This window comes from Falco rusticolus, chromosome 10 (genome assembly GCF_015220075.1).
Source record: "Falco rusticolus isolate bFalRus1 chromosome 10, bFalRus1.pri, whole genome shotgun sequence".
NCBI classification, from domain to species: Eukaryota; Metazoa; Chordata; class Aves; order Falconiformes; family Falconidae; genus Falco; species Falco rusticolus.
Genome location: NC_051196.1, coordinates 24,566,928 through 24,594,893, shown reverse-complemented (window position 1 = coordinate 24,594,893; position 27,966 = coordinate 24,566,928). Strand labels below are relative to the sequence as shown.

The 27,966-nt window shown below is 50.6% G+C and overlaps 1 protein-coding gene across 1 annotated transcript; it reads right to left on the bottom strand.

Moving 5' to 3' along the window:
- Positions 1-14,011: 14,011 nt before the first annotated feature.
- On the bottom strand, positions 14,012-27,380 carry GATA5 (GATA binding protein 5). Its single transcript, XM_037402888.1, has 7 exons — positions 27,059-27,380; positions 25,772-26,374; positions 23,621-23,787; positions 17,886-18,011; positions 16,732-16,819; positions 15,992-16,116; positions 14,012-14,920 (listed from the first exon to the last, which is right to left on the bottom strand). Exons 2-7 carry the CDS (start codon positions 26,289-26,291, stop codon positions 14,765-14,767), a joined length of 1,182 nt encoding a protein of 393 aa, XP_037258785.1. The 5' UTR covers positions 26,292-26,374; positions 27,059-27,380; the 3' UTR covers positions 14,012-14,764.
- Positions 27,381-27,966: the final 586 nt, after the last annotated feature.

Sequence of the window (27,966 nt, the reverse complement as noted above, 5' to 3'; positions counted from 1 at the left end):
TATTCCACCACCGCAGCATCACAGTAACTCTGGTAACTGGCAGAGCTGCAGTTCATAGTCTGGCTCCCATTCTTGGGTACATCTTCAGCAATCACTCTTTTCCTCTGTTTTAAGTTAAATTGACATTTTTGCCCCCTAATTCTGTCTTTATAGTGTTCAGACCTTTCCCAATCCCCTTTCCTGCCTCCCAGTTCAAAACACTGAGCAGAATAAAATATATATAATAAAAGAAATACAAACAAAATACTTTAAAAGAAAAGCATTTCATCAGCAACCCCTTTTTTTCCACAACCTTTAACATTAGGTGCCTTTGTCAAGTCCATTAGGACCATATCTGCACTTTCCGGAGTTTGAATGCTTTCATGTATTTGGCTCCATATGAACAAACTGGTGGAGCAAATATATTAGTAGATCATTTGCCATGTACATGATTCAGATACCCAGACATGTACAAAACCCAGGCAGGGATTAACCAAGTCTGACAGCACTGAAGTGACTCCAGTTCTGTGTATGTATAAGCGATAATGAACCAAAGGCCCTGTTTGCCTTCAAATAACACACAAAATGATTAATTAGATGGAGGGCATGAGTAATAATCACAATATTATATGCTCTACCACAATGGAACGCTGCTCTCTTCTTGCTTTGTTCCTCTAATCTCTGAGAAGCAAATATCCACAGGGTGTTACCAACAGAGCTGGAGGCAGATTGCAGTTGCTCACAGTTTATAAGCAGCACTTCTTTCCCAGGACATACAGAAAACCTCTTTAGAAAATACACACGGTCACTAAAGAATTAAAGGGGTCTGCGGGGAGGGCGGGGGGAGCAAAGAGTTCTAGTTGCAGATTCCAGACCTGAACATGTTCCCATTAAATTCAATGGCAAAGTTTTCTTTGATTCAAGGTTGGATCTTGGACGTTTTATCCTCAAGATATTCTTTGGTAAAAATCATACAGTTTGTCCTAGAGACGCATAAAAAAAGAAATAGTTGCTCAACCCCCTATCTCCTGTTTATTCATCTACTCCTGATATAAGGCAAAACTGCTCTTCTGCGTATTTAGCAAAGCAGCTCCTCCAGGAGTAGGAGTGGGGTGTCCACGCTGGAGACGCTGGCGGTGGGGTCGGGCGCGGGTACCAGCCGGGGCTGCAGCCCCGGAGCTCACCCGGAGCAGCCGGAGTCGGCAGAGGGAGCAGCAGCCTTGGCTTGCCCACATCTCCCTGTCCTTCTGAGGAGCAGTGTGGGCAGCAGGCTTCCAGAACAAACTGGGAAGAGAGGGAGAACTGCTGTCAGGCACCACCTTACCTGTTGCTCCATGGCCCAGAGCACCAGGCAGCAGCCACGGTTCCAGCCTGTTCCCAACAGAGCCCCATCCTCCACTCCACTCACCTCCTCAGCTAAAAAGCAAACAAAGAAGGGGGTACAATCCCCCCCTAACACTCACCACCTTCATGATACCACCCATATTTGCCCCCCAGCTCCCCCAGGAGGCCCATGCACTGTGCGTAGAAAGGCACGGTGCCCAAAAAGGGCTACTCGTGTGAAATTAAACCTGTACCAAACCAGTTATCCAGCTAAACAGCTACACTTTTTGTTTTCCTCATTTAAGCAACAAAACCCATTTTTCTATATTGGCTATATATAGCTATGCCACCCTACAAGTTTAAAAATATTATAGGCAAATTCCTGTCCTTGCCTATTTTTAGTTGCTATTGTCCACTTCGACATTTTGGTGTGCAGTGTTGACTTGGATGCGCATGGATCTGGCAGAGGTTTTGAAGGGGTTTTTCAGTAGGAAGCGGCCAGGGAACACAAGCTGCGATGCATTTCTGCATTTTAATTCATTAATTAGACCTCAGCCCAAGGGAAGCCAGCGCACTTCCTCAAGTAACATTTTATCTTCTCCCTCAGGGACCCTTAGGTTTGGAGGGAGCAAGGCGGCGATTGCCCAGCCTGTGTGGGAGCCAGCCCCAGGAAACAGAGTTTGCCAGTGCATATTTGCTTTTTGCCACCATATTTTTCTCCTTCAAAGGACTCCCACCTCTCTTTCCTCAAGAATGACTTAGTTTTGGGGGTGCACATTGCAAATGGGCCATGTTCAAGTGGAAGCAGCATTAAGTTCTCCAGTCCCCAAGGTATTTCTCTCTCAGCAACATCAGTCCCTGGTAGAAATTTTTCTTTAGGATTGCAAAAAGGGCTTTTTCATTCATTCAGTGGAGCTGTTTCCACCATGAACTCTTGGTCCAGCTCTGCCTTTGAAGCACCTCATGTGGGCCATTGACGAATGGTATAGACAGAGGTGTGACATACCCTCACAGCCTGCGCCGAGCTCTTGCTTGTGTCGCCAGGACCTGAGCAAGTAAGAGTGAAGGTGTTCTTCTGGCCTACTCTAGAAACACTACCTGGATAAGCTAACGGAAACTGACAACTATTCACAATCTAACTCTTCTTGCAATATCACAGTAACTTCTGAAATACAGAGCCAGGAAGCTCTGCCAGTGCAGCTCATGAACATCAAACTTCCCTTCACCGCTTCTTGACCCACAGCATCCCATTCCCATCAGGGGTTGCTCACCCAGCACCTTCCCTTCCCCACAGCCTCTGAAGCACCCTGTACCCCGTAACCGCACTCCTTGCCAGCCTTGACATTCACACACATTCTCCCGTGACTGACCTCGGCAAAGTTGGAGTCTGATGCAGAAGGGAAAATATTCCCTTCACTTGACATACCTACATGTTAAAATGAAACAGGCTTGTACAGGGAAAAACCTCACCCTTATCAGTGTGACATTGTGGAGGCTCACGATCATAATCCAATATTAGTGTGCGATAGGGATCCTGCTGCTGGTGCAGCCTGTGCCAGGGGAGAGATTGGACCTTGCGAGTGACCTCTGCCTGGCTTGAGGTCTGTCTTCACCTGCCGTGTAACCCCCAGCACGTCCCCACCACTCAGACGTGAGTAGTTTTGAGTTTGAGAGTGGAGAGGAAGGTCTGGGACCGTTTCTCCTCAGCCACTGCCCTTGTGCAAAGTGGTCGGTAAGAGGGACCGGCCATCAGGAACAGCCGGATCTCTCTGGGCTTCCTTCATGCCCCCAAATCTTCCCAAGCTTACAGCAGGAAGGACTGTGGGAAACAGGGAGAGCTCTGTGCTGGGGGGATGCAGCAGGGCTGAAGGGGAGGTTAGATGCAAACCAATGCCTCTTCCCATCAGTCTGCCCTCTCCTCTGCCCTGGAGGCCACAGCTCATTTGGGTTCCTGCTTTTTATCCTACACTTGCTCAGTTACTCCAGGTTTCAAGCACCTCACCTTTTTAATGCAGTAATCGCAGGAGGTGTGGACGTGCTATTATCTGCACTTTATTCTGCTAATACCTGCTTCCCCCACAGCGCAGGGCAGTGGCTCTTGGGAGGGACAGGTCAGCCCCACTGCTCCCCTTTTTGGGTGCAGGAGGCAGCATGGGGAACTAGGCAACTTTGTACCCAACAGGCCGGTTCCTGAGCTCACCCTGCTCCCGGACAGCCCTGAGCCACAGCTGACCTCATCCCTCCAAACCTGGCATCTGAAATCAGCAGTGCAGTCATCTGAGGCTCCATCCCAAGGCACTGGACCCGCGTCATTCAACTGCCCTTCCCACCCGTGGCGATAACAGACTGGTTTTTAAAGCGCAGGCTCAGATGTATTAGCATGAAACCAGAAGCCAAATCTTTAAAGAAAAAAAAAATCTTCTGAGGCTAATAAGAAGTCATAAGAACCCACTGAAGTGGAACAAACCAGAGTGGATTTTTTTGCCTCCTTGAATAACCCATTTGGGATAATACCTGCCAGCCTTGCCCAGGCTCCAGGTGATAGCAGTCCTTGGCCCAGGTTTGGCCCATGGCCCTCCTTCTGGACAGGGATGCTGGGCAGAATCAAGCAGCTTTTCCTGGCCACTCTCTCCTCTGAGCATGGTGTGGCTTTGCGGAGGAGTATGGAGCCAAAGGCCAGCAAGTTTCCACATTCAGCTGGGACCCACAAGACTAAACCTTGTTCCCTCATCCTGCAATCAAATCCCAGCCAACTGGACCCAAAGGGACTCTGAAACCTTTCCTCTTTTCATAAATAAAGCAATATGTCAAAGGGTTATACTCACACGTGAACCCGAGAAGCCCTCTGCCAAGTGATGGCTCAGGACCATTAAAGCCACATGCTCTGCAGGGGGGTGCAGCCTTCTGGCACCCAGACACACGCCAAGCCTCCCGCACAGCCCTGCCATGCTGGCAGAGCCACGCTGGCAGAGCCAAACTGGCATCACGTACCCTTTCATATTTATCATCCTATAATGCCTCTGGCTCAAGGAAGGACATTTAACATGTCGATCATATTCCCATTACCGTAGCGATTCATTAGTGCGGTGGAATGAGATCCTGGGAGAAGATCTCTTGAAGGAAAGGGGAGGAGAAACAGGCTGGGGAGTCTGCAAGGTTAATTCACTGGGGAATTGCTTTATTTTTTAATTCAAGGCAAATTCAATCATGCTTGCCAACTATTTTAAGGAAAAAACAATTACCTCAGGCGCTAACACAGTGCAGAGACAAGCATAACTAGGGACTGACCTGAGTCATACCCCTAAACCCAAACCAGATTTAAGTTTTTCCAAAACAGGGGCAGGAGAAACAGGACAGCAAATGGCACTGCTCACCCAGGCAGCCACATACCGCTTCCCCCAGTCTTGAGATCTAAACCTAATACTAATGTTTAGCGTGACAGAGGTCAGACAATGCTAGGAACCCTCCTTTTGCTTTACACTCACTTGTAGCTCTGCCTGTACTAGATAACTACAACAAACCAGCAGCACAGGCAGCAGCCTGTTTATTTGCATCCCACACCAGATCAATGGGATGCACTTGAGCTCCTGAAAGCACAACATTTGTCCCTGCCCTACAAGCATCCCTGGCCCAGGCTTCAGCAAGAGCCACACGCAGCTGCTGAGAGCATCCATTTATAACAGAGATGGTGGAGATCCTCTACTCAGCGTTACGGAAAAGCTCTTTACGTCATAAATTGTATTTAGAGGCTCTTTCAAGAAGACAAGCAAATTTAAGAGGGCAGTTAGCTTCTGGCACTTAGATACATAACTTTATTCGAGTATTCAATTTCCTCCTTCATTCATAAAGTAAACATCTGAGTTATCTGAAAGTGACTGTATACTTATGCAGTGTTTTCTTAAAAGAGTCAATAGGAGCAAGGCGACATAAAATGCTTCAGAGAGCATGACACAGGAAAACACAAGCCTTTAAATTATACACATTCAGGAAACGGTTGAATTCAGCATTTTAGATGGAAAGGTTAAAATGTTTGTGCTGAATTGTATTAAATCTTTCACCAGTAAATCCTGTAGGAAGCAGAACATTTGAAGGAGCCTAGTTATTCCCAGTGTCTAGGAAAGACTCCCAGAGTTTCAAAGGAAAATGTCCATTAATCTAGTTGGACAAGTGCAATCTAATAAAAGCTGTTGTTAAATTAAGGCAAGTTTGTTATTAAGTGTTTTCCAAACTTAGTCTATTCCCCGTCCCCAAACAAAATCCCTTTCTGTTCCGAAATGGAAGACCTTTGTTGTCTTTCAGCCTGAAATTCTCTTTTTTTTACAAAGACTGCTGTAGAGAAGATTGGAAGTCCATCTACTAGAGAATAGTTTTATTTACTACACATCTGCCTTTACAGGATTTTTATATAGATAGATGAGGTTTTGGTTTGGGCATCACCTTAGTGCTATAAATATCCTACTGACCTTTACACAGTGATGGAGGCCCCTGTTGCTTTGGGAGCACAGGAGCCAAGCAGGAGCCATGCTCCAGCCCCAGGAAGGATGCTGTGATGCCAGCAGGGATACCCAGGGCTGCTCAGCGGCACCTCTGCTCCACTCCAGGATGGGTTTGCAGATACAGGTCCATCAGCAGCACTATCCCATGCCCACTGCCTGACCCCAGCAGTAGCTGCATTTCTCAAACACAATCCAAACTTTACTACATAGAATGGTTTTACTCCAATTCCATGACAAAATCCAGAGACAAGAAACCAGGGCCATTCCTGCCACTGACCTCCTGATGGACCTTCGGCAAGTCACTTTGCCTCACCACAGCTCAGATCCATCGCTGACAACCTGTGGATACGACAGATGACCTCTAACATGAGGATGACACCAGAAAGTGCCCTCATCACCGCAGGGTTAAAGGTGGAGAACCAAGCATGAACATCTGATAGGGATTAAATATTTTACCAATGTTTTACCAAAAAACTCTGGGGAAGGGAAGAAAATCAACTGACAAAAAGACAGCATATTCACAGCCTCTTTCCAAATTAGAATGGAATTAATACTCAATTTCAGTGAAGGACTGAAAATGCATAGCTAGACATTTAAAAAAAAAAAAAGGAATTTAGCGCTTCTGGAGTCTGGAGAGCCTGATGTGAGCTTCTCTGTGGTTAATTCAGACTTGGCTGGGAAGGGAAATTCTCAGCTTTCTTACAAAACAAACTAAAAGCAAAACAAACCACTTTTCCTGGTGAGACTTTCATTCAGTTCTGCAGACTCAGGAAGCTCACGAGATAAGCCTCCACTCCAAGGGTACACTCTGAGCTGGCTGAAGCCTAGACCCAAGCTGGCAATTAGCAAGGGCAGAGCGTGCTTAATGAATTAACACATTTAGGCAGCCTGACTCAGTATGGAAAAATAACCTAAACATTTGAGGTGTTTTCTGCAGCCCAATTGTGCACCTCAGAAAAGGCATCAGTCATAACAAAAAGCATGTCGGCCTCCCAAGAAATCTCCCAAGGAAGTCCTCAAATTTCCTGCTTCTGAGTAGGACTGAGAAATCCTAGGGATTTCTCCCTTTTTTTTTTTTTTTTCACTCCTAGTCATCTCAGTGGGAAATTCAGAAGCACTCAAATATCAAGTTTAAAAAAAAAAAGCTTATAAACCTCAAATCAGATTCTGGTCTGTTTAGGTTTGGTTTCTGGTGAAGAGATAAGTAGATTCCTATTCTATCCAAACCAATTTCCTACTAATTATGGACTAATCCCTAGTCTGGTTTTCTCTGAAAACTCAAAACTGAATTTAATTACAAGAGTAGAAGACAGCTATTTTAACTGGAAAACATGGATGCTATTGTGGTTTTATTTTTGGCTTTTGCCTCCCGCAAATGCAAGACTACTCATTTGCCATTTATTCAGGCTGCCTTTAAAAAAGAAACTCCATCCCCGCTGACCTTGCTCAGCACGCTCCAGATGTAACTGATTTTGTGGTTATGTTACAAGCCCCATTGACACTGCTGTAACGAAAATGATTGGTGATGCACAAATCAAGCCAGAAAGGAAAAGCAAGCCAGAAAAGGAAAAATCAAGATATATCCTCATTTCAGAGTAACCACAGGCTTCAAAAAGTTTAAGAAAAAACACTCTGTGCAAGCACAGAGACATTCTGAAACCTGGAGCTCCCAAGGAAAAGCGCTGACATCTCAAACCAGCTTGTGGTGTCGCCAATCTGGCTGGGCTGTCATCCCCCAAAACTGTACAAGACTGTGCTTTTCCTATCTGCAACTTTGTTTTAGACATAGGTACGCATTTCCAGGGGCGGGAGACAAGGGCAGGCCACATGCTCCCTCCCCACGAGGGCCCCGGGGTGCTGCTCATGCTCCCCCAACCACACAGCTTCGAGATGATGGGGCAGATGTGGCTTTTCTCCCCCCAATGTTTATTGCCATTAACACCGTGAGTGTAAAGGTGGCTCCAAAACAGGATTTCCCCTCACACAGTAGGGGAAAGGGAGCAATGTGACAACCAGTTCTGCATCTTTGTCTAAAGATAAGGGCAAGCAACAATGTCAAAGTCAATAACCTCAGAGCAGAACCCATGGAGGAGGAGGACTGCTATTAAAACTTGCTGCTCAGAAATGAGTTATCCATTATTAATATTTTAAATTGCTAAATCCTTTCTAATCATGTTTTAATATGAGCAAAGCTGCATGATTTAAAAGCAAAGCTCAAGCCACTGCCAATCACTCCTGAGCATGTAGCAAAGCCTGCTGCAGGAATACTGATGGACCAGCTGTCCTGCAGGGAGAGATACTTGTGGAGAGGCTTTGCTGGGTCCTCAGGGTCCTCCACTAGCAGCTGTGTGGCCTTCCATGGGACTTCATTGGGACTTTCCTGGGAGCCACAGACACTGCAGGCACAGAGCCAAGCTGGCACACAAGGCTTATGGCTCATAGACCCTCTTCTGTGGATGCAGGACTGGATTTAGGAGCAAGCTCTGCAACGTACCAAGAAACACATCCAAGAACAATGTCCCTTTGCTTTTATTACGGGATTTCTACAGCTCCTGTGGAACTGCAAGATCCTTCTGGCACCTCAGCACGCAGGAAGGATTTGCTCCTGGGGAAAGCCTCTGTTGGGGCATGACCTGAAGCACCACTGCAGCCAGCAACCCCAGCTAAGGACAGTAAAGTCTGGGTTGCTGCTGACTGGGATGAACTTGGTTATGGAGGAATGACAGTCTGTATTTAACACTTGTTTCTGCCAAAGGAAGGTGATGGCAACATGTTCAGCTACACCTTAGTGCCAAGTCAACCCCAAATCTTGCCTGGTTATTATATCTGTATTATTTAATATAGGAATAACATACACAGATTCACGATGACATACTAGGTTTCAAATGCTGTTGGACAGCAGAAAAAACAGCTTATACTCTTCCAAGGGAATTCCCATGGACCGAGGCTCAAACAACACCATTATTCCTGAATGCTTACCATTAGCCATCACCTCCCATGGAAGTCCTCTGCTCCTGTTCAGTGTTGAGGCATTATTAATGAAGGAGGAAAGATGTCAAGGTCAGGCTCAGGAGTGGCAATCCCCCTGCAGTCCCCATCCATGCTGTTTTGCAGCGAGCACCTCAGCACGGGAATGTGCTCCCACAAAGCAAACAAAGGTGGATCTGAACAAACTGCCTCCCCAAAAGGCCACTTTATGGTGCCCTTTGAGCAGTGGCTTCCCCATTTAACATTTATGATTACAGATCACACACAGAGTGTCTCTTACAGCCTCCATCGCACTCGGGGTAAATGATTAACACTGATTCCACCTCGCCGCTCGCCTTAGTCCTCCTGCTCGCCCGCAGAGGGAGGGCCAGTGTCTCCAAAGCTATTTCCCTACCCCTCTCGCTAAGACCATATCACTAAAAGCAGCTTAAGCACCCCTCCAGTCGGATGTTACAGCGGGCTCCTGCAGCTAAATGCCCGTCATTTCCATTCATTCCACGAGCCAGAGCTGCTATTCTTTATTACAAGCAAAGAGTGAACAGATGGGAAGAATGATACCGACACCTGAAATAACAGCGACATTAGGGCCCCACTCCACGTCCCGTCTGTGCCCACCTCTCCTTTCCTCCTACATTCAATCTCCCCGGCGGTCCCACAGGAGGGTCAGTCCCATGCCTTGCCCTGGAGCAGGGGAAACAAGAGCATAGGTGAGGCTGGGACAAGGGCTGGAAGTTTCCACCAATGTTTACTTTAAGCCATTTGCTTGGTTTGGAGGAAAAATAATAATAATAATGAGGCACTCTTATTTTACTCTTTTCTATCCATCCTTTCCCACATGTGTACTCTTATTTGCATTCACCTCCAAGATGAGGGCTCCCAATACCTTCACAGGCATGAAGCAGCTAGTTTTGCACCCAAGGCAAGACAGACTCTTCTACTTGAATGATAACTTTTCCCCACTTTCTCCTGTATCATCAGGAAATGTAAATAGCATGCTGTTAATGAGGTTAAATGTTTATATGGGAGACAGATTCAGTACTGTTACCTTGTGCCAGCTGCAGAGTTGGCCCTGGAGGCAGCTCAGACTCTTTTCAAACACCACAGTAGTCAAGGTCCTCTCTTGGCCACATTTAACACTGCTGTGGAAATGCTTGTTATAAAATCTTGCTTTAAATTCCAATACTAATGCATTTCCTAATGCATTGGTGACAGCCTGCAAGAACAGGAGAAAGGCTGGTAAACGCTAACAGTCCCAGTGGCATTGGAGCGCTATAAAGCTGTTTTTTGCCAAGTCTGACCATAAAGACAGTCCAACGCTGCTCCCCTTCTTCCCTCTTGACCCCCATTGTACCCATGGCATGGTACCTGCAGTGGTACTCTTGGGTAGAAATTTTACTGAAACATGGGATCTGAGGTTTTCAGAGAAGACAACAGGATGGTGATAATCTCCCCTTAACAACGGCCTTTTTGGAATGCACTGCTTCTCACCAAGCTTCCCCTTGAAGAAGAGCTTCTCTGAAATAAAGAGACTTTGCAAAAGGTGTTATTGCTCCTCATTAAGAGTCTTTTGGGTTATTCAATGTAAATTTGATGCCGAATAGGAGACGTCCTTGGAGACGCCACCTCCTACCAATCCCTGGCCACAAAGCTTTCGCCAAGAAGGACCACCTGATGTGATGAAAGGAGCAGTGCTGTTTGTTTTCTTCTTCTGTGCATACAATGGTGAGATTGAACATTCAGCTCTGGTTTAGTTGCTGCACAAGTAAATAGCCTGGACACTGAATTACTGCAGCACATTGACCTGGAAAGCAACACGAGTTGTTTTCCTGGCTGGTACACAACCAACTTGGCAATAAAAAGCACTGGAGAGGAGCATGGAAGCAGTGGGCAAGAATGGGGAAGGAACAGTGAATTTACCTTTCTGCACCACCCAGCACTTCCAGAGCTATCAAAAGCCAGCAACAGAGCCCCTACACCCCACCACTGTACCTGGCTCACAGCCTTGCTTCTACCTTTGCTCCAGGAAAAATCTTAGATCCATACAACACTTCACAGACTTGCCAACCACTAGGAGCAAAAAAGGGAAACCTCCTGCCCCATCCTTTTATATCCATGATGGGCATGTTCCTCAGCTGGCATACATCAGCCTAACGAGTGACTTTGGTGCACAGCTTCACCTGGGGGTTGCATGTTCCCAACACTTGTGCACAGGAAGAGTCAAACCTCTGCGCCAGCTGGGTGGTGGCTGCAGCTCAGGCAGAGCTCGGCCAGCAGCTGAGCTGCCACACGAGTTGTGCTGAAGACTTCCATGTGCAATGCAGCAAAAATGATGGCTCTCCATGCTCCAACAGAAAAGTGACACCCCATTAGGGAGTCTGGGGCTTCAGAGCTCCCAGCTTAAATTAAACCACAACTTTCCATTTTCCATATAGAAATCAAAAAGAAACAAACTTTTTTTGAAAGCAACTGCTTGGGTGAGCAATGATTTTATTGTGTTATTAATACGATCATAAACAAGAACAACATGTGTTTATAGGCTCAAGTGCTTCATTACTCGCTGACTTGGTAAAAATCACTGTGGCATCAGTATAAAGTGCAAAATAGAACAGATCATCGTAGTCATGTTGTAAAATCATCTGGGCAGGTGACCTTTGAACAAAGGCAATTGATAGCTCCAAGGCAGCTGTACAACAACAGTAAAGATAATAGCTGTCCACAAGCCACCAGACCTGTAGGAGAGCAAATACACACCAGCCCTGGAAGGGGAGAGAGCACCAAGGGGACTGAGAAAAGTTTGGGAAAGAGAAGTAAAAGTTGATCATCTGCAGATAAGCCTTGTTTGGGGCTGGGGCAGGGGTGTGAGCCCTGTCACAGAACGTGGCGGTGGTGCCGTTAGCACAGCCCGGGCAGGCTCCGACCACAGGCAGCTCCTGCCCGCTGGCTGGAGCCAGGTAGTGGGGCTCCTGCTGCGTGGGAAGCCCATAACCTCCCGGTCAGCTGGGGGGTCTGATTCTCCCAGACCTGGGTTTTGGGTCCAGTCTCTTCCATTGCTGCCACCCCAACCATTCCAACTCCTGCAAGCGAGCGGGCTGAGCTGGGCTGTGCAGCCAGCGCGGGGAGGCTGTGGGGGCCGGACTGAGGATGTGGCATCGGCTAGGCAGACCCAAACTTTCCCGGGGTTTTTGTTCACACCTACTGGGGCAAGTGCTCCTCTTTGCCATGTAATGGGATATACCAAGGGACATGGAGCCCCTAGGGAAGGTCTTCAAAATGGCAGGTCGGGAAGGTGCGTGGATCTCCTTGGATGTGGCTGCTGCAAGGCTGGGACCTGCACAGGGTGAGCTTCCCGGGGGGGCTGGCTCAACTAGGGGTGCAAGGACCAGGAGGAAGGGAAGCCTCCCCCCTCCCGCAGGGCTGTGCAGATGGTGCTGCCTCTCCCGTTAGGGCTGACCAGGAGACAGAAGTCCGTGGGGATGGCTCCTACTTTGAGGATGGAAGAAAAGACTGGAAGACACCCCTGAGAAATGAAAAACCAGTGTGGTGTATGATGCCGTCCAGTGAATGCAGGGAGTGAGCAGGAAGGAAAAATTACACGTCCCGGTTGTTTCACTTCTTGTCCCTCTGCCTCGTTTCGTCAGCCACCAGACCCCAGAGCATCCCGACGCCCAGTCGACAGTTACCAACAGGCAATAAATAAAACCGCTGGAGCCACTGGTGTCAACATCTTGGCATTGTTTGGGTCTTCTTGTTTGCCTTTAAAATAACTCTCCCCTTCGGGGTCACGCAGATGAAAAAGCAAGGACCCCCTGCCATCATCCACAGAAATCATCTTGCCATGACTTGTTTTGTGCTGCCTTTCTTTTTTGCCTGCAAAGCTTGGGGTTTGGGGAGCTGCCCGGGACCGTTACTCACACTACGCCCAGGTCTCCTGCTCCCTCCTGCCCACCCATGTCCTGACACGTTACCTTGGGTGCCTGCAGGTCGCCTGAACCCAGGCCACATCACCCATTTTCCTGATTCCCAGAGGCACATTTTGGGCTGGATTTGGGGACAGTGTCACCCTCCAGCCCAGTGCTGCTAGCTTATCTGCTGCATGGCTGTACCTGGCTCTGCCACGGATGTTGGCAGGCCAAAGAGTGGAAAAACAAACAGTGGAGACGTGGATCTGTGATGAGAGCCTAGCCACGCAAACACGGTGTGCCACTGCCGAGCCCGGCACTGGAGGGATGTCCCTCCATGACAGCCCCTGCCCTGGCACTGGGGCTTGGCATGATGCAAGCAAGGCACAAAAGAAGCTCACAAGAAATACTCCTCCAAAGGCAGTTTTCATCCATGGGCTTTGATAAAAGGGTGGCTGGAGCCCCCTGATGCCCGCACAGGGCTAGACTGAGGGATCAGCTGCTGAACTATGGCAGCACTGGGGGGTACCAGTGCTCCCCAGTGCCTGGAGCATCTCCTTTCCTCCAGCAAGGGTTGCATGATGGAAAGCATCATCTTCCAGCTCAGCAGAGTTGTGACTTGATGTCAGATTCACTCTCCCTGATCATCTTTAGCCTGTTGTTTATAATAAAAATCAAGCTATCCATCTTTTCTGACAAGAGGAAGAGTTGCTCCAGGAAGCCCTGGACAGGTCAACTTCTATATTAAGGAACTATTACTTGACAGCTTCCTGGCCATAAATAGCCGTCCAGCCAGGCTGGGGATTTTATTTAGAAATAACAAATAAAGCAGACCATAGAAGCAACTTCATGACCTTGCTCCCCCTTCATTTCCCACCCACCTCCCCTCAGTATGGTCTTCTCCTCACCCCCAGGCTCCCCACCAGCTTCAGGGCCTCCTCGCATCCCCCCATTAGAGTGTATCGCCCCATCACCCACCTCCCCGCAGCAGCTCTGAGAAGCTGTAGAAACACACTGTTGCTGGCCTTTGGAAGAGTGATGTGGGTTTTGCATCACTGATGGTCTTCTGCTACAGCTCAGCTCCAATAAATCTTTTTCTACTTGGCTTTCATTAAAATAATTAAAAAGGAATCTCTGCCCTGCATGGCTGCAAGCTGGAAATCCTCCATCCAAAACATCCCTCAAACTGGATGCAAACAAATATACCTCCAAAACATCCTTTATTTTTCAGTCTCTCAAACCTTTCTGTTAACTTCTGGAGGACTAACTTCTGATTTTCTAATGCTTAGAGTTGGCAATATCAAAAACAATCAGGAAATACAAAAGAAAAACAACATTTCAATATTCTTTTATTATTGGGAGGTTTTGACCATTTTTGTCATGTGGTTTGCCTAAAATAATAATAAAAAAATCTTTGTTTGGAGCTGGAAAGGGAAGAGCAGCGTGTTTATTTCATGTATGACTCATCAGCTCAGTGTTGATACGCTAAACGCTTCAGAAGCTAACACTCTAAAGAGATGATAATTTTTAATATAAAACAGTAAATGTTTAAAACAACCGTTGCACTTTTTTTTTCCTCTTTTTTTCCTGTTGTGGCAAATAAAACATAAGGGAGGCCACAGTTTACATTTTAATAAAATTAAGTTATCTGGTGCCATGTTATTACAGTCTTTATTGGAAAGTGGAATAAATTGCACACAGAGGAGTCATAGGAGGGAGAAATCACTGCGAATAAACATAGATTCTGGGATGCATTTATTTGCTGGTTTCATCTCAAAGGAGGAAGGCTTTCCCCAGAAAAACAGAGGTGGCCCCGGGACTCCAGCCTCGGGGAGGCAACCCTGGGTCACTCTGGTCAAGGATGAGCTTTCTGGGGAGCTGCTGCCACAGTGGGACCATCCTGGCCCCGTCCAGCCAGCATTGTCCACACGCATCCTCCAAAAGAAACCTGTCCTGCGGCCATGGCTCGACACCCCACAGTCCCAAAGCACCGGGGCAGCCCGTCCTCCTGCCCGCTGGCCATTTGCAGGACCAGATGAAAACGTTGGTCCTGAGGCTTTTGGCTGGAGGTTGGGGGCTCTAGGCGAGTGCCAGGGCGCACCAGGAGTCCTGCCGGAGCGGCACGCTCAGCCCAGGCTGTGGGGCCATGGTGCTGGGGGAGAAGGTGTAGTCCTCGGGCTCGAACTTGAATTCGCTGTGGCCGCCAGCCAGTGCCTCGTCTGACTGGCTCTGCGCCTGCCCCAGGGAGGGAAGCACAAAGTCATTAGAAAGTCTGTTATGAGCCAATTGGTCACGCTCCTCCTTGTTGTGACATGGTGGTAGGACTAGGATGGGTTATGAACAGGGTGGGTTACCCCTGACGCTACTGCTGGCCTTCGGAGGAGCCGGAGAGGGCAGGAAGGGTGCTCCACCCCCAGCAAGCACAAGGACCAAGCGGGGAGCAGGCGTCCTGGGGCCCAGCTGCATTTATTTATTGACTAAATACATCCAGTTTGGAGATCCCTAGCTATGTGCATATTTTTTAAGAGCACAGCACAAATCAGATTTATTGGTTTCAGAAAAAAAAAAACCAAAACCAAAAACCCCAACCCTATCCCATACAGCGCAGCTGGCATCACGCCAGGCGCTCGGGTGCTGGAGCTGAGCTTCTCCTCCATGCACACATGTCCAGCTCAGGGAGGGCTTAGACCCAGCATAAAGATAGTGCTGGGTCACAAAATTTTGATGCGTGAGTTGATTTAAAGCCATTTTTTCCTCTGCCAAGACAAAAGAGAAACCCGCCCCAAAGAAACCCTTGGGGCAGAAGCACAGCCTTGCAGTCTGGGGTCTCTGACAGCATTACAGCTCTGTGAGCACTGAGCACCTCAGGGCTATAAAGCGCAGATAATGTATGCCCAGGGACCATTTTCTTGGGAGCTACAGAGGCTTCCACCCTGGGCTGACCCTGCCAACTCGATAGGGTTGTAACTCCTAAGATTTCATGGCAGGAGATGGGAATTAAACTCAGCTCTGTGCCAAAGTTTGTTTGTCACTGGTCGCCTCCGCAGCAGCAGGGCTTGGACCTCCCAGTTCCACGCTGCAAGACAGAAGAGCCAACGGGGAGCCAACGCGCTGGCCGCCTTCCTGCTCTGCAACATCTTGGCTCACGCTCCCTGCTTTCCTCAGTCTGAGGCAGTCCATCAGACTGGTGGCCCCCAATGCAATCAGCTAATTGCTTAGCCTCATCAAAGCCCCCCGGGTCAGTGACTACCGAGGCGTGTGGAGCATCCACCCTGCAGGCAATGGCTGCGAGCCCCTGTGCCTTACCTGGGACACTGACACAATGGTTTGTCCAGGATACTGCGAGGTCGCGCTGGGCTCTGACTTTAAAGTGACCGTGCTGTCTGAGTTCGTAATGGAAGAAGGGGAGTTAGTGGCCGAAGTCGTAGACCCTGGAAGACAATCAGTACAGGATGGTGAAGCAACATAGGTGCAAATCTGCTCTTGAGGAAATGTCTATTTTAATGGCTACTGTCACATCTCATGGCATAACTCTACTGTTCTCTTTCTCCACCGCATCACTGTCAGGGTAAGGCTTTGTATTTGGCTGCCAAGTTGATGATGGAGAAGGAGCAGCACTGTCTCACAGCCTGGCAGTGCTGGTCCTGGTACAGACCAGATGGGCTGATGTTGAATGCATCATGATACCTTCCCCATGACTCTTTAAAACACCACTCCCCCCACGACTCTTTAAAACACCACTCCCAGACCTTTTTTTTTCCCATTACTCAATTTAGCTCAGATCTGCTTGAACATGAGCACTGCTGAGCTGGAGCCTGGTGCCCACAGCACAGAGGAACCTCACAGGAATATGGCAGCAGTGAGACTTCCCACCCAGCATCCTCCTTCCACATGAGGTCTATGCATAAATACAGGCCCCACATCTAAAGCAATCATCAGGGGAAAAACCCACAGTATTATTTTCTGATCATCGTAATTTCTTGCCGAAGACATGTTGACGTGAATTGTGCTCCAGGCCCCTGTGATGGATCATAGCAGCACTGTACCTGTTGAGGTTTTGCCTTTGGTAATGTTTTTAGGCTTCCTTTTCCTCGTCTGGATGCTTTCCTTTTTCATGGCCAGAGGTCGTGGTACCTTGACATTCATAAGGTTTGGAATTATTAATATGGTACTTTACTTAGCTCCTTCCTACACGTGTTACTCTCCCATTTTACATGCTGTAGCTCATGCAAAGCACCTGAAGTCCTTGTCCTTCACTAAGTGCTATTTTTCTCTGCAACAGGCCTTGGCTGGAAGATGTATAAGGCTAACAGCTAAGGCTTTCCCACAAATTTTGTTTTTTCCTTTATTTCCTATTTTCCTTTTCCTGATTTATTAGTGACCTTTATGACAGGGCCCTACTAAATTACACTGACAGACTGAGATCCTACATGGCTCAGAGGGAACGGTCACGGGATGAAGAGACTTTAATAACCTTTATGGCAGAAGTTTGAAGAGGCCTATAAGGAGGGATGAAGTCTCCTCTTTGACTGATGGACACGTTATGAACAGTTCTCATCCTCTGTGGATAAATGTTATCAGCCAGCCTCCGTGTGGACTCCTTCACACGTTCTTAATTACCACATCAAGAAGAAACATGCTCCTCCTTATTTCTATTCTGGGTTTGGGGAGCTCCTGGAGCCTGGGTTAGCTTTCTGTTTTTATAGAATCATAGTACAGTTTGGGTTGGAAGGGGCCTTAAAGACCACCTAGTTCCAATGCCTCTGCCCCGGGCAGGGACCCCTCCCACCAGCCCAGGTTGCCCCCAGCCCCGTCCAGCCCGGCCCTGAACCCTGCCAGGGACAGGGCACCCCCAGCTGCTCTGGGCAGCCTGTGCCAGCGCCTCGCCGCCCTCACAGGGAAGAATTTCTTCCTTATTATTATTCTTTGGGGAGTAATTTGGCAAACAACCTAATGAAGAGCCACCCAATGCCAGAAATCTCTCCTCCAGGTACCTCCTGACAGTGTTCCAGTACCCCCTCAGCCTTATACTGGAGAACCTCAGCAGACTGAGCTTTTAACTGTTTGAGGAGACAGGACTGGGTTATGGCTCTTCAGGGTCCAGTCTAAAGGTTGGTCCCTCTAGACCTGATATCCTGGACCTGCTGGGAGGTGATCCCAGTGCCCCAAGGGTCCCTCCCGGTGCAGACGTGGTCCTCACCCCGTGGAGCTTCATGTACAAGCCGCAGGCATTGCAGACAGGCTCTCCTTCGGCGTTCCTTCTCCAGAGGGTGGTGTTGGTTGTGTGGCAGTTAGTGCAACATAGGCCAGCACGTCTAGATGAAGACTTAAAAACAAGCAAACACACACATGAATGCACACATAGGAATGATGAATTGGGAAGTTTCCTTTCATATAAAAATAAAATCTCCAATTACACCGATTTCCTGGAATATATGAAACACACATGATAGCCAAATTCAGATCAAAGAAATTACATTCAAATGAGATCACTCTAATTTGCAAGTGCTTTTTTTTTTTTTTTTTTATTGAGCTATTGAGCTTGATAAACCTGGCAAATATCCTTGCAACTCGTTTCACAAACTTCCAACAAATCTGCTGGAAGTGATCAGGACTCAGAGCACAGAGAACTTTCCTCCAGGAGATCTGCTCAGATGGAGAAAGAGATGGAAAATGCCATCCAGGCTTTAAGCACACGAACAAAACTCCCCATGCTTTAAGTGAACTCTTCTGTTTTTCTGCACTCAGAACTACCACTAAAGTTAGCTACATCCCAATTAATCTCTGGTTTAAGACAACCGGAATCAACTGGCTGAACTGAGCAGAACCAAACTGAACTGGCCATGATGGGATCAGGGAGGTTATTCTTTGCATGTCTCACAGATAATCTGTTCTCTTACAGGCTGCAGAAACACCATGCAAACATTAATTAATGACATATTTTGTGAGTGCAGTGATTGCTGGCTCTGAAATGTTAATAATTCCAAGTGGAGAAGGAAAATATTCTGGCAGAAGTAGCACACTCATTTCTGACAATTGTACTCCAAGCCACTGGAAAATTCACAAGTCTCTATATAACAGACTTGTCAAGTCAATAAGCATTTCATTTGAAAGACTCTTAACACTAGGTATTGAAACTATTTTAATAAAAGACTTCACTGAGTACAAGATACCAGTAACATAATATCACAGGCTTTCCGTGTTCAGGTGTTTGAATATGTTCTTCAACCTTGAGAAAAATCATGTTGATTCCTCTCAAAGGCAGACGATAGGTGATGCAGGCAATAAAGAACTCCCTGTTTGTTTATTCTTCCATTATTGCTTGATATCATGACTGAGCAATATAATGAATGAGGTGGGGAGAGTAGGAATAAAAATGAAATGTTTTTACAAGCTTAGCATTCAAATAAAGATCAGCTTTGAGTTTCAAGAGACACAAGTGACATGCCCAAGCTTTGATTCACTCGTTGCTCAGCAAAGGGGTCTCAGCAGCTATTTGCAAATAATGGTATTGCTTTGGAAATTATTTAGCTTTCAAGAAATAGCCAAGCAAAAATAATAATAATACACCGAGGTGTGAGCTGACAAGCCTGGCACAGAGGAGGGGACAAGCAATCCTTGTCCCTAATATGGGACATGGTGTCAGAGCAAGATGCTGGAGCAGCTACAGAGCTTCCTTAAAGCCCTTCGGCCGCTGGGGCTGTGCCGCTCACCCCTGCAGCCAGGAGGGACCTCAGCCCCAATGGGAATGGGAGAGGAGGGAGGTGCCTGGGCTCTGAGGTCCAGAGGGGAATTTGGAGGCACTCAGCCCTGGGGTCACTGTGCCCAGCGTGGGCCGGTGAGATCTGTCATCACCTGTGGATGGAGGAAGGGCAACGCAAAGCCCTTTGGAAAGCCCCAAGATTTCTGGGCCATCACAGGTCCCTGGGAGGGAGGGACATACTGTTCCTATTTCACACAACACTTTGCTCACAGCCTGCAGACAAGGTGGCAATGAGACCTGTGGCTCTGGTGGCCCAAGGGCAATGCCAGCCCTGCCAGGGCTCTGCCCACCCTGCCAGTACTGCGGCGCAATCTGCTCAAGGGCTTTCTGCTGGGGCAGTGGCATGTGCCTTTTGCATCTCCCGCACATCACTCTGCAGGCTGCCTCCTCACTGCATGGCTGGGAAGAGCAGAAACCATTGCCCATGACCAAATACTACAATTTCAACTCCAGAAAGCCCACGAGAACCAGGCCCTGCAACACAATCGGTCAGCTTAGCAAGAAAGAGACAGTCAAGGCTACTGTTACCCACTGAAGGACGAGGGTACAATACATTATTGCTGGTTTCCCAGCAGTTCCCTTAAAAGAAAATGCATTTCTGCCTGCCTCCACCCGGCTGCCTTTGTACCATTCTGACCTTGTCTAGGAAGTTGTTGACTTCAACATTGTGCTCCAGTGTTTATTTATACAATTGCAGTGCAGCATACACTCAAACAAAAACTCTTCATGGACCAGGCTTGACAGCCAAACGCTGCCGATAAGCTCAAGGAATAGTGAGCTGGTGCACATCGAATCAACCGTGTGTGAGCGCTGCTTGGAGAGCCTGAAAAATTCAGAGCCAGCAGAGCAGGTCCTTCCAAGGGAGCCCAAAGCCATCACAGACTTTGCTTCACCTCCTTTTTGAAGGGGCAAATGAAATCACAGGTTTTCACAGAAAAAAAGTAGCCCCTGAACCCCCAGATTTAATCAATGCTTCTCTGTCCTCCTTTCCAGCAGGATGGAGGGGACTTGATGTTGATTGGAAAGAGGTTGCAGCAAAGCATGCTGAGATACCTGAGCTCAGCTCCTGAAAGTGGACAGATCCGAGGCTCAGAGCACCGGCAGCATCATCCTCTGAGATCTGCCTTTGTTACCATGGCTCGGGGCAAATCTGCACCTTGGAGGATGAGGGAGCAGCAGGAACTGATGGCCAGGAGAAAGCAGAGGCAGACTCCATGAACACTGCACAGCTCTAGGGTCCTATTAGATTGTCCCAGAGCTGTGACTGGACGCATCCCCACCTTCCCTTACAGTGTCACCAAACTCACTCTGCATTGCAAACTGTAAAAAAGGACAGGCTGAAAATAAAACCCTGAGCCAAGCCAAAAAAACTCAACTGCAGGTTAGTCCTTCAACTCTGGGTGCTGTGGGAGCTGCTGAGCACAGGATGGCTGCTGCACCTGCCCCCCGTGGTGCACCATGCAGCGCAGCTCTGCTCCTGACACGAGGCATTGCATGCGCAAGGATGGAGCCATCCACCTCCACCACCTGCTTCTGCACGGTAAAAGTGATTTGGCTTGTAGGACTGGGTCTAAGGCATCATCTTGTGAAATGCGTCAAGAAAGTTTGGCTAGAAAAGATACTGCTTAAAGTAAAGTGCTGCTTCTACCCTCCCCTAAGATAAATTCTTTCTGCCAAAAGCCACAGTGCTTTGAATCCAGACACAAGCTGTAGCAAAACGGCTGTCCCTGCTGCATAGAGGATGTTGCGCTTATTTCAAAAATAGAAACAAAAAATGAACTGGAAACTACACTAGTGTTGCTCACCCTCTCCCCGACACAAGCAGGCTGAGCACTACGGAGCTGCAGGACGACATTCCCGCAGCGTGATCTGGGCCACGTTGCATTCTCCAGAGCTTTCAGTGGGACTTTGCTTTGTGAAAACAGAAGCCAGAATAACTCCTGGTGCAGCACCTACTTGCAGAACAAAGGTCGTCACGTAAAGGACAAAAGCAACCATTTCCCCTTCCCCGGTCTGTATTTCACTGCATTGTGAAACAGCCAACTTCATCGTTCCTAGAGCAACGGTGTGTGACCGTGTCCACTGCTCTGCTCCCACCCAGCCCATGCAGGTGAGGTTACAATCAGGGAAGACCTCCCCTGCCATGGAAATCATTTGGGGGAAGAAACACCCCAAGCCACAGGGGTGCAGGTCGCTCCCTCAGTGATGGATCCGCAGAGCATGCCTGGCACCCTCTTATCCATCATCAGCAGATCCCCCTTCCTCCGATGGGGCAGAACTTGTTGCAACATGACATTTCAAACCCTTGGGAAAATCCAAGATTTTGAAATGTTTCATTCCGAAGTCAGGATGGCAAGTCAAAATTGCTGCCCCTTTTCTAATCCACGAACAAAATCTCCTCAAGTACTCCAACTTTACTGAAACATCCTCCCTAGATAAGAATCAGCCCTTTCATTTGGGCTTTATCTTTATTGTATTGATTGTTAAAATAATAATAAAAAAGGTTGGAAGTGCTTTGATAATTCCATGCAAGATTAACTTATGCCTGGGAAACAGGCTTAATTCTGCAAACCGGCACTCTCCACCAGAAAACTTTGTGGAACGGTTTGCTGGAAAATGCCTCACGGGTGCTGCGCACGGGGCTCTGCCGGCAGCAGCAGAGGAGCAGAGCTCGGGGTCCCTGAGCGCTGCCTGCACCGTGCAGAAAGGGTGCAGGCAACGCAAGGCTGCCCCCCTTCCCACATGCTGAAACATAATACTGAATAGCAGTGAGACCTCTCCAATTCCTCTGGGTAAAAGCAGTTAAAAAAAACCCCTGAAAATCCATCCCGTGCCACATTTTGATGCCAGTCCAAAATGTGGAGTTTGGATTTAAACTGGTTTACACCTCTCTCTCTATGCACGGGTCGTATTTGCTGCGAAGAAATCAGCAGCGTAAGTCTGAGATTTGCAGCGCAGCCGCGATCAGAGCCTGCTACCGGGGTGCAGATTTGATGTCATTACATTAAAAGAGACCAGGGAGGTTTCAGTGAGAGAGGCAAATCCTGTCAGATAATGCTGAATGTTTCACAGCAATGCCTCAATTTTGATGTGATGAACAAAACAGCATGATTTTCCACAGAGCTGCTGCTCATTTCATGTTGCAAATCCAGAGTCACATTTCTGGAATTGGGAATAGAATGAAACATCTTGCTCAATCCCAACTTTTTTTTTTTTTTTTTATGCTTTTCTTACACAGAAACTTGTCACTGTTGGGTTATTGCTAATGATTTGTTTTGCAATGCAAGAAAAAACTGCAGGAATACACCCAGAGTGAAAGCAAAAGGAGCTCCCAGCTGTTCCCCAGCACGGCTCTGACAAACATCCTGTTTGTAACGACGGCTTCTGATGACAGGCTCTGAAACCCAAACTGTTACCACCAAATTTAAACATCCCAAAGTGACTCTACAAAAAAAAAAAAAAAAAAAAAGGAGGTGCCTTTCCTCTCTCACGATGGGATCCCAATTGAAGGAAGCCCAATATCACATTGAGGAGGGATAATTAATGCTTTGACCTGCAGAGGAACCACGAACTACCAAACCCCAAATTTCCTCCTCAGGCGGGTGAAGGCAGTGGGGGAACTGGGCCCCATCCCGCTCCCATTGCAAGTGGTTGTAGACCTGCCCGGACCAGCTCGGGTTCAGCTCTGTCTCCTGTTCAACCACCCTGCCCAGACTGTGTGTCTGTATGAAGAACTATGAAATAAATAATAATAATAATAGTAGTAGTAGTAGAATAAAAAGCAATGCACCCACTGTGGGAACGGAGCTGGGAGAAGCCCACAGAGCCCAGGCTGGTCGGCCCCTGCCCAGTGGCAGTGCAGCCCCTCCGTGCAGCCCCGGGACCCCTCCGGTCCCTGCTGCCCTGGCTCGGTGCTGCCCACCCGCTGTGCCGGGGCAGCAATCCCTCCGGCTTTACTCCACTCCTCCTGACCGGAGCCAGCTCTGCACCGCAACAAGGGGCTCTTGCCAGTGCTGATGACATTTTTTTTAGCGGATGGCTGAGGGTCAGACAGACCCAAACACAAGTACGGAGACCACAACAGCGCGGGCACTGCGACAACGCCCCCCCTCCTGCCCTCCAGCCACCCCCCAGGTGGAGCAGGGGGTCCCTGCGGGGTTTCCCTCTCTTACCAGCCTCTTCTGCGGCTTGAGCGGCCGGTTGATGCCGTTCATTTTGTGGTAGAGGCCGCAGGCGTTGCACAGGTAGTGCCCGGTGCCATCCTTCCTCCAGAGCGGTGTGGACATGGCCCCACAGTTCACGCACTCCCGGCCATCCCCAGGGAACTCCTCCAGGTACTCTGGGAAAGACACCCAAGACAGGCGGGTCAGGAGCCGATCTCACCACTCAGGGACACCCGGGGCCGAGCTGCCCATGGGGACCCTGTGGGAGAGGGACCCTGATCCTGTACCCCACTGCGAGGGACCACCCCTGCCCGGGGGGAGCTGACCTCCACCCTACAAAGGGTGGACAAACCCCTTTATTCCCTCCACACCTTAATTTTGCTCAAAGACAGCACATTCCCCCATCCCTTCCCCAAAAGACCCCAAAGGGCTGAGCGTGGCTGGGGTCTCCCTGGGATGGGAATACGCAGGGAGCCCATCAGTGGTGTTATCCCTGCACCCGGGCTGCAAAAACAAATGGGGGTGGGGGTGTAAAATAGGGCGATTTTCCTGTTTTCCATCAAGGCGCTTTGGCCGCCGGGGCCGGGCCGGCCGGGGCTGCCGGTGGAGCGATGCCGGGAGTGGCTCCGCTCGCCCGCACCGCCGGGCGGGGAGCCGCGGTCGCCCTGGCAGAGCATCATTGGCAGCCCGCGGCCCCCAGCTCCTGCTAGCGAGGCTTTTCCCTCACTTTTCTCCCCTCTCTTCCCCCGAAAGCCCCGGGAAGAAGCCGCCCGCTCCGAGCACCTCCCCGGTCCGCCTCTGCCCCGAGAGCGGCGCCGCGGCGAACGGGCATCCCGGAGCAAAACCTCGATTGAGAGGCGCTCTCTTTCCTCCTGCCGCTTTTCTCTTTCTATTTCAAATAATTTCCTCCCCCTGGAATGTTATTTTCTTCCGAAGAAAAATACGTTATTTTTTTTTCATCTTCGATCGTATTAATTAATAATCATCCAACGGAAAGAAAAAGGCAAAAGAACAAAAATTAAAAAGGGGAAAACGGAAAACAAAAATTAAATGTAATAAGCAAAAAAAAAAAAAAGCTGCAATAATTCATTAAATGAAAAAAAGAACAGTTTACACTACTTAAGAGCGGTTTACACTATTCAAGAGTAAAAATAAACGGCACGGAGGACGGCGGCCACTATTCTGGCTCCCAAACCACCAAATTCAGCGCGGAGAAGAGATTTCTGCGCCACCACCTTCCCTCCGGAGGACCGGGGCGATCCCTTCCCACACAACGCAACGGATTTTCCCAGACAAAGAAAATCCTGGAAAGAAACCGCTCCCGAGCACCTCCGGCGGGGGCGGCGAGGCAGCCCGGTGGGGAGGGGGCTGCTTCCCGGCTTTAACTTTGTTCTTGGGCTAAAGATAAGATAATTCGCTTCACCGCAGTAGAGATGATAACGCGGCTGAGATCTTGAAGTGGTTTTTAAAGGACTTTGCAAACCACCGCCGGAGGAGGACGGCGAAGCACCCCCGGGGTTATAAACCCTGCGCACGGACAGCGCTTTTAAATCAAGCCCCGAACTTTTATTTGCTCGGGGCTCGGTTTAAAAGGACCCTCCGGTGTGGATGCAAACGAAGTGAGGTTTATTGTTCAACGCCTGAGCGCGTCCCAGTGCCTCCCCAAAGGCCGCAGAGCGATGCAGCTGCGGACCTGTTTGGGCCAAGGCGAATTAGGAGACCGAGAGTCTGTTCAAATATAAACTAATTTACCACAATAAATTACTTAAAAGGGAGGGAGCTATAAATCTGCCCCGCTAATTTAAACACAAGGGTAAGTATTGAAGCACAGGCACAAAGTCGATATTGTGGGAAGGAGATACCGGAGGGGGGTGGGGGGGAGGCGTTGAACGGCCTCTGCTCCTCTGTCCGCCGGGGGAATTGCTCTCCTTTGAAACGTGGTCTTTGCCCTGCGTGACACACACACCCACGCACCCCACCTCTGCCCCGGGTCAGCCAGGCACCCCCCGTGCCCTGACCAGCTCTCCATCCCTGGATAAAATCACCCCCTGCTTCCCCGTCAGGGCTGCCCCCCCAGGGCCGGGCCACCAACACGCCTGGGGCGTGGGACGGCTCCGACCCGGCGCCCCGAGGTGACGGTGAGGGGCGACGGCGACCTACCGAAGGTGGACCTGCGGCCGGGCAAAGCCGCCTGCCTCGTCTGCAGGCTGTGCAGCACGCTGCTCTCAAAGTGTCCGGCCGTCCAGGAAGGCGGTATCTCGGGGGTCACGTAGGCGGGGTAGGGGCTGGAGTAGGACCCATTAACGGAGCGCACCAAGGCGTTGCCGTACTGCTCCCGGCCCCCGCCGCCCAGCAGCAGGGACCCCTGGTAGGCACCGTCGCGGCCCGGGGGGCTGCTGCCTGGGGGGCTGTGTGAGTAGGAGAAGCCCGACGGCGGGTGGGGGCTGCCGGCGTTGAAAGCGGCGGCCTCGCTGCTGCTCTGCCCCCAGCCCGGGGGGTTAGTGAGGTGGCTTTGGTGCGGCTCGCAGCCTTGCAGGTAGGGCAGCGTCTGGAGGACGGAGGGTACCCGGGTGGTGGGCACGTAGACGGGTGAGCCGGCCGACGAGTGGAGGAAGTTGCTGGAGTCGTGGGAATAAGCCGACTGGCCATGGTTGGGGGCGAGGGCCAGACCCTGATACATGTTCCGTCCTCGGCGGCGGCGATGGCTGCTCAGGGCCCGGCCGGCTGCGCCCCGACGGTGCCGCGGGGCTCACTCAGAGGAACCTGGGGGGAGAGCCGAGAGCTGAGACCCCGGCCGACCCCGGGAGACCCCGGCCCGGGCTCCTGCGCACCCATCGGCGCTTCCCGCGGCGCAAGCGCCTCTTCCCTGCCTCAAGCAGGGGCTGTAATTTGTGATTATATTTTTTTTCCCCCTTTAAGCTTTCCTCTGGTCAGCTCGTCCCGCCGGGGAAACCCGCGGCGCCGGGCAAAGCGAGCAGCCCCGCCACGGCGAGGAATACCCTCGGTGAAGGGGCAGCGCCCCCGGCCCCCTCCCGCCGCCCCGCCGGGGCACTTCCAAGGGCCCGGAAATTTTTTTTTAATTTTCTTTCTTTCCTTTTTTTTTTTTTCTCCTTTCTTCCTCAAAAGTGTTTCCTTTCCCGTCTTTTCCCGAGCCCCGGGCCTGCAGCGCGCCGCAGGGCCTGGCTGGCGGGGAGGCGGCCGGCGGCGGCAGGGCCCCCTCGAGCGCCCGGGCCGAGCGGGAGCGGGGTCCCAGCGGGCCTGGGCAGCGGCCCCCGACCCCGAGCAGCCCCGGTGTCCCATCTTCACCAGAGCTGCCGCTTTCATGTGAAAAAGCGGAATGCCCCTCAGGCAGGCCTCTCCGGAGGGCTCAAGCCGCGGGGCACCGAAGGAGCATCCCGCATCCCGCCCCCGGCCCCCCCCCCCGGCCGCTCCCGCACAGGTACTCACATGGCAGCGGGCCGGGAGCGGAGCCGGGCATGGCCAGGTGGGCATGAAGCTGCTCTCGGACCATCCAGGGAAATCCCAGGAAAGTAAGATAATAATAACAATAATGATGATAAAAATAGAATAAAGTTTACGGGGGAGGGAGGAGAAAAACCAAAACAAGCAGGAGACCCCGGCAGAGAGGGGCTGCCCTCCCCCGGTCCCTCCCCTCCCGCCGCCGCCGTCTCCCGTGGGTGCGTCCCTGGCTGCGCCCTGCGGGGAAGTGGCGGCGGCGGCGGCGGCGGCGGCGGCTCTTTACGGCGGGCCCCGGTGCGGCCCGGCCCACGTGACGGCCGGCGGGGTAGCCCCGGTCCCGGCCAGGATTGGGCGCCTCCCGGCAGGGGGGGGACGGGATAAGTCCCGCCGGCTCCGCTCCCGGCGGGGGGGACGCACCCGCCGGCAGGCCCCTGGCGCGGGGCCGCGGGCGCCGGAAGGAGCGGGGGCAGGATGCGGCCCCCAAGGGTGCCCCGCACCGCCCCGGACCCGCGGGCAGCAACTCTCCCTCCACCCCCCCGCCAGGCTGGAGGTGTCCGCCCGCCCCGCGGGGAGGGGTGGGGTTGGCCCCCTCCTCGGCGGGCCCCGCCGCATGTCTGGGGGTCGCTCCGCCAGCCCGGCGGGAGGCGATGACCCCCCCCCCCCGTCGCCGGTGGATGCCGAGGAGCACAGCGAAAACTTTCCGGCAGGGGTTTGGTGGCAGAGGACGTGGCCTGGGTGGGTTTCTGCTTCCAGCGAGCGCTGCGGCTGTGCTTTGCCATAAACCCCGTACTAACGGGGGCGAGGGGGTCTCACCAGGGTGATCCCAGCCTGCTCTGCCTTTCTCTAGCGGCCAGCGGCCCCGCCGACGCGGGGGGACACTTGCACTGCCCGGTCGG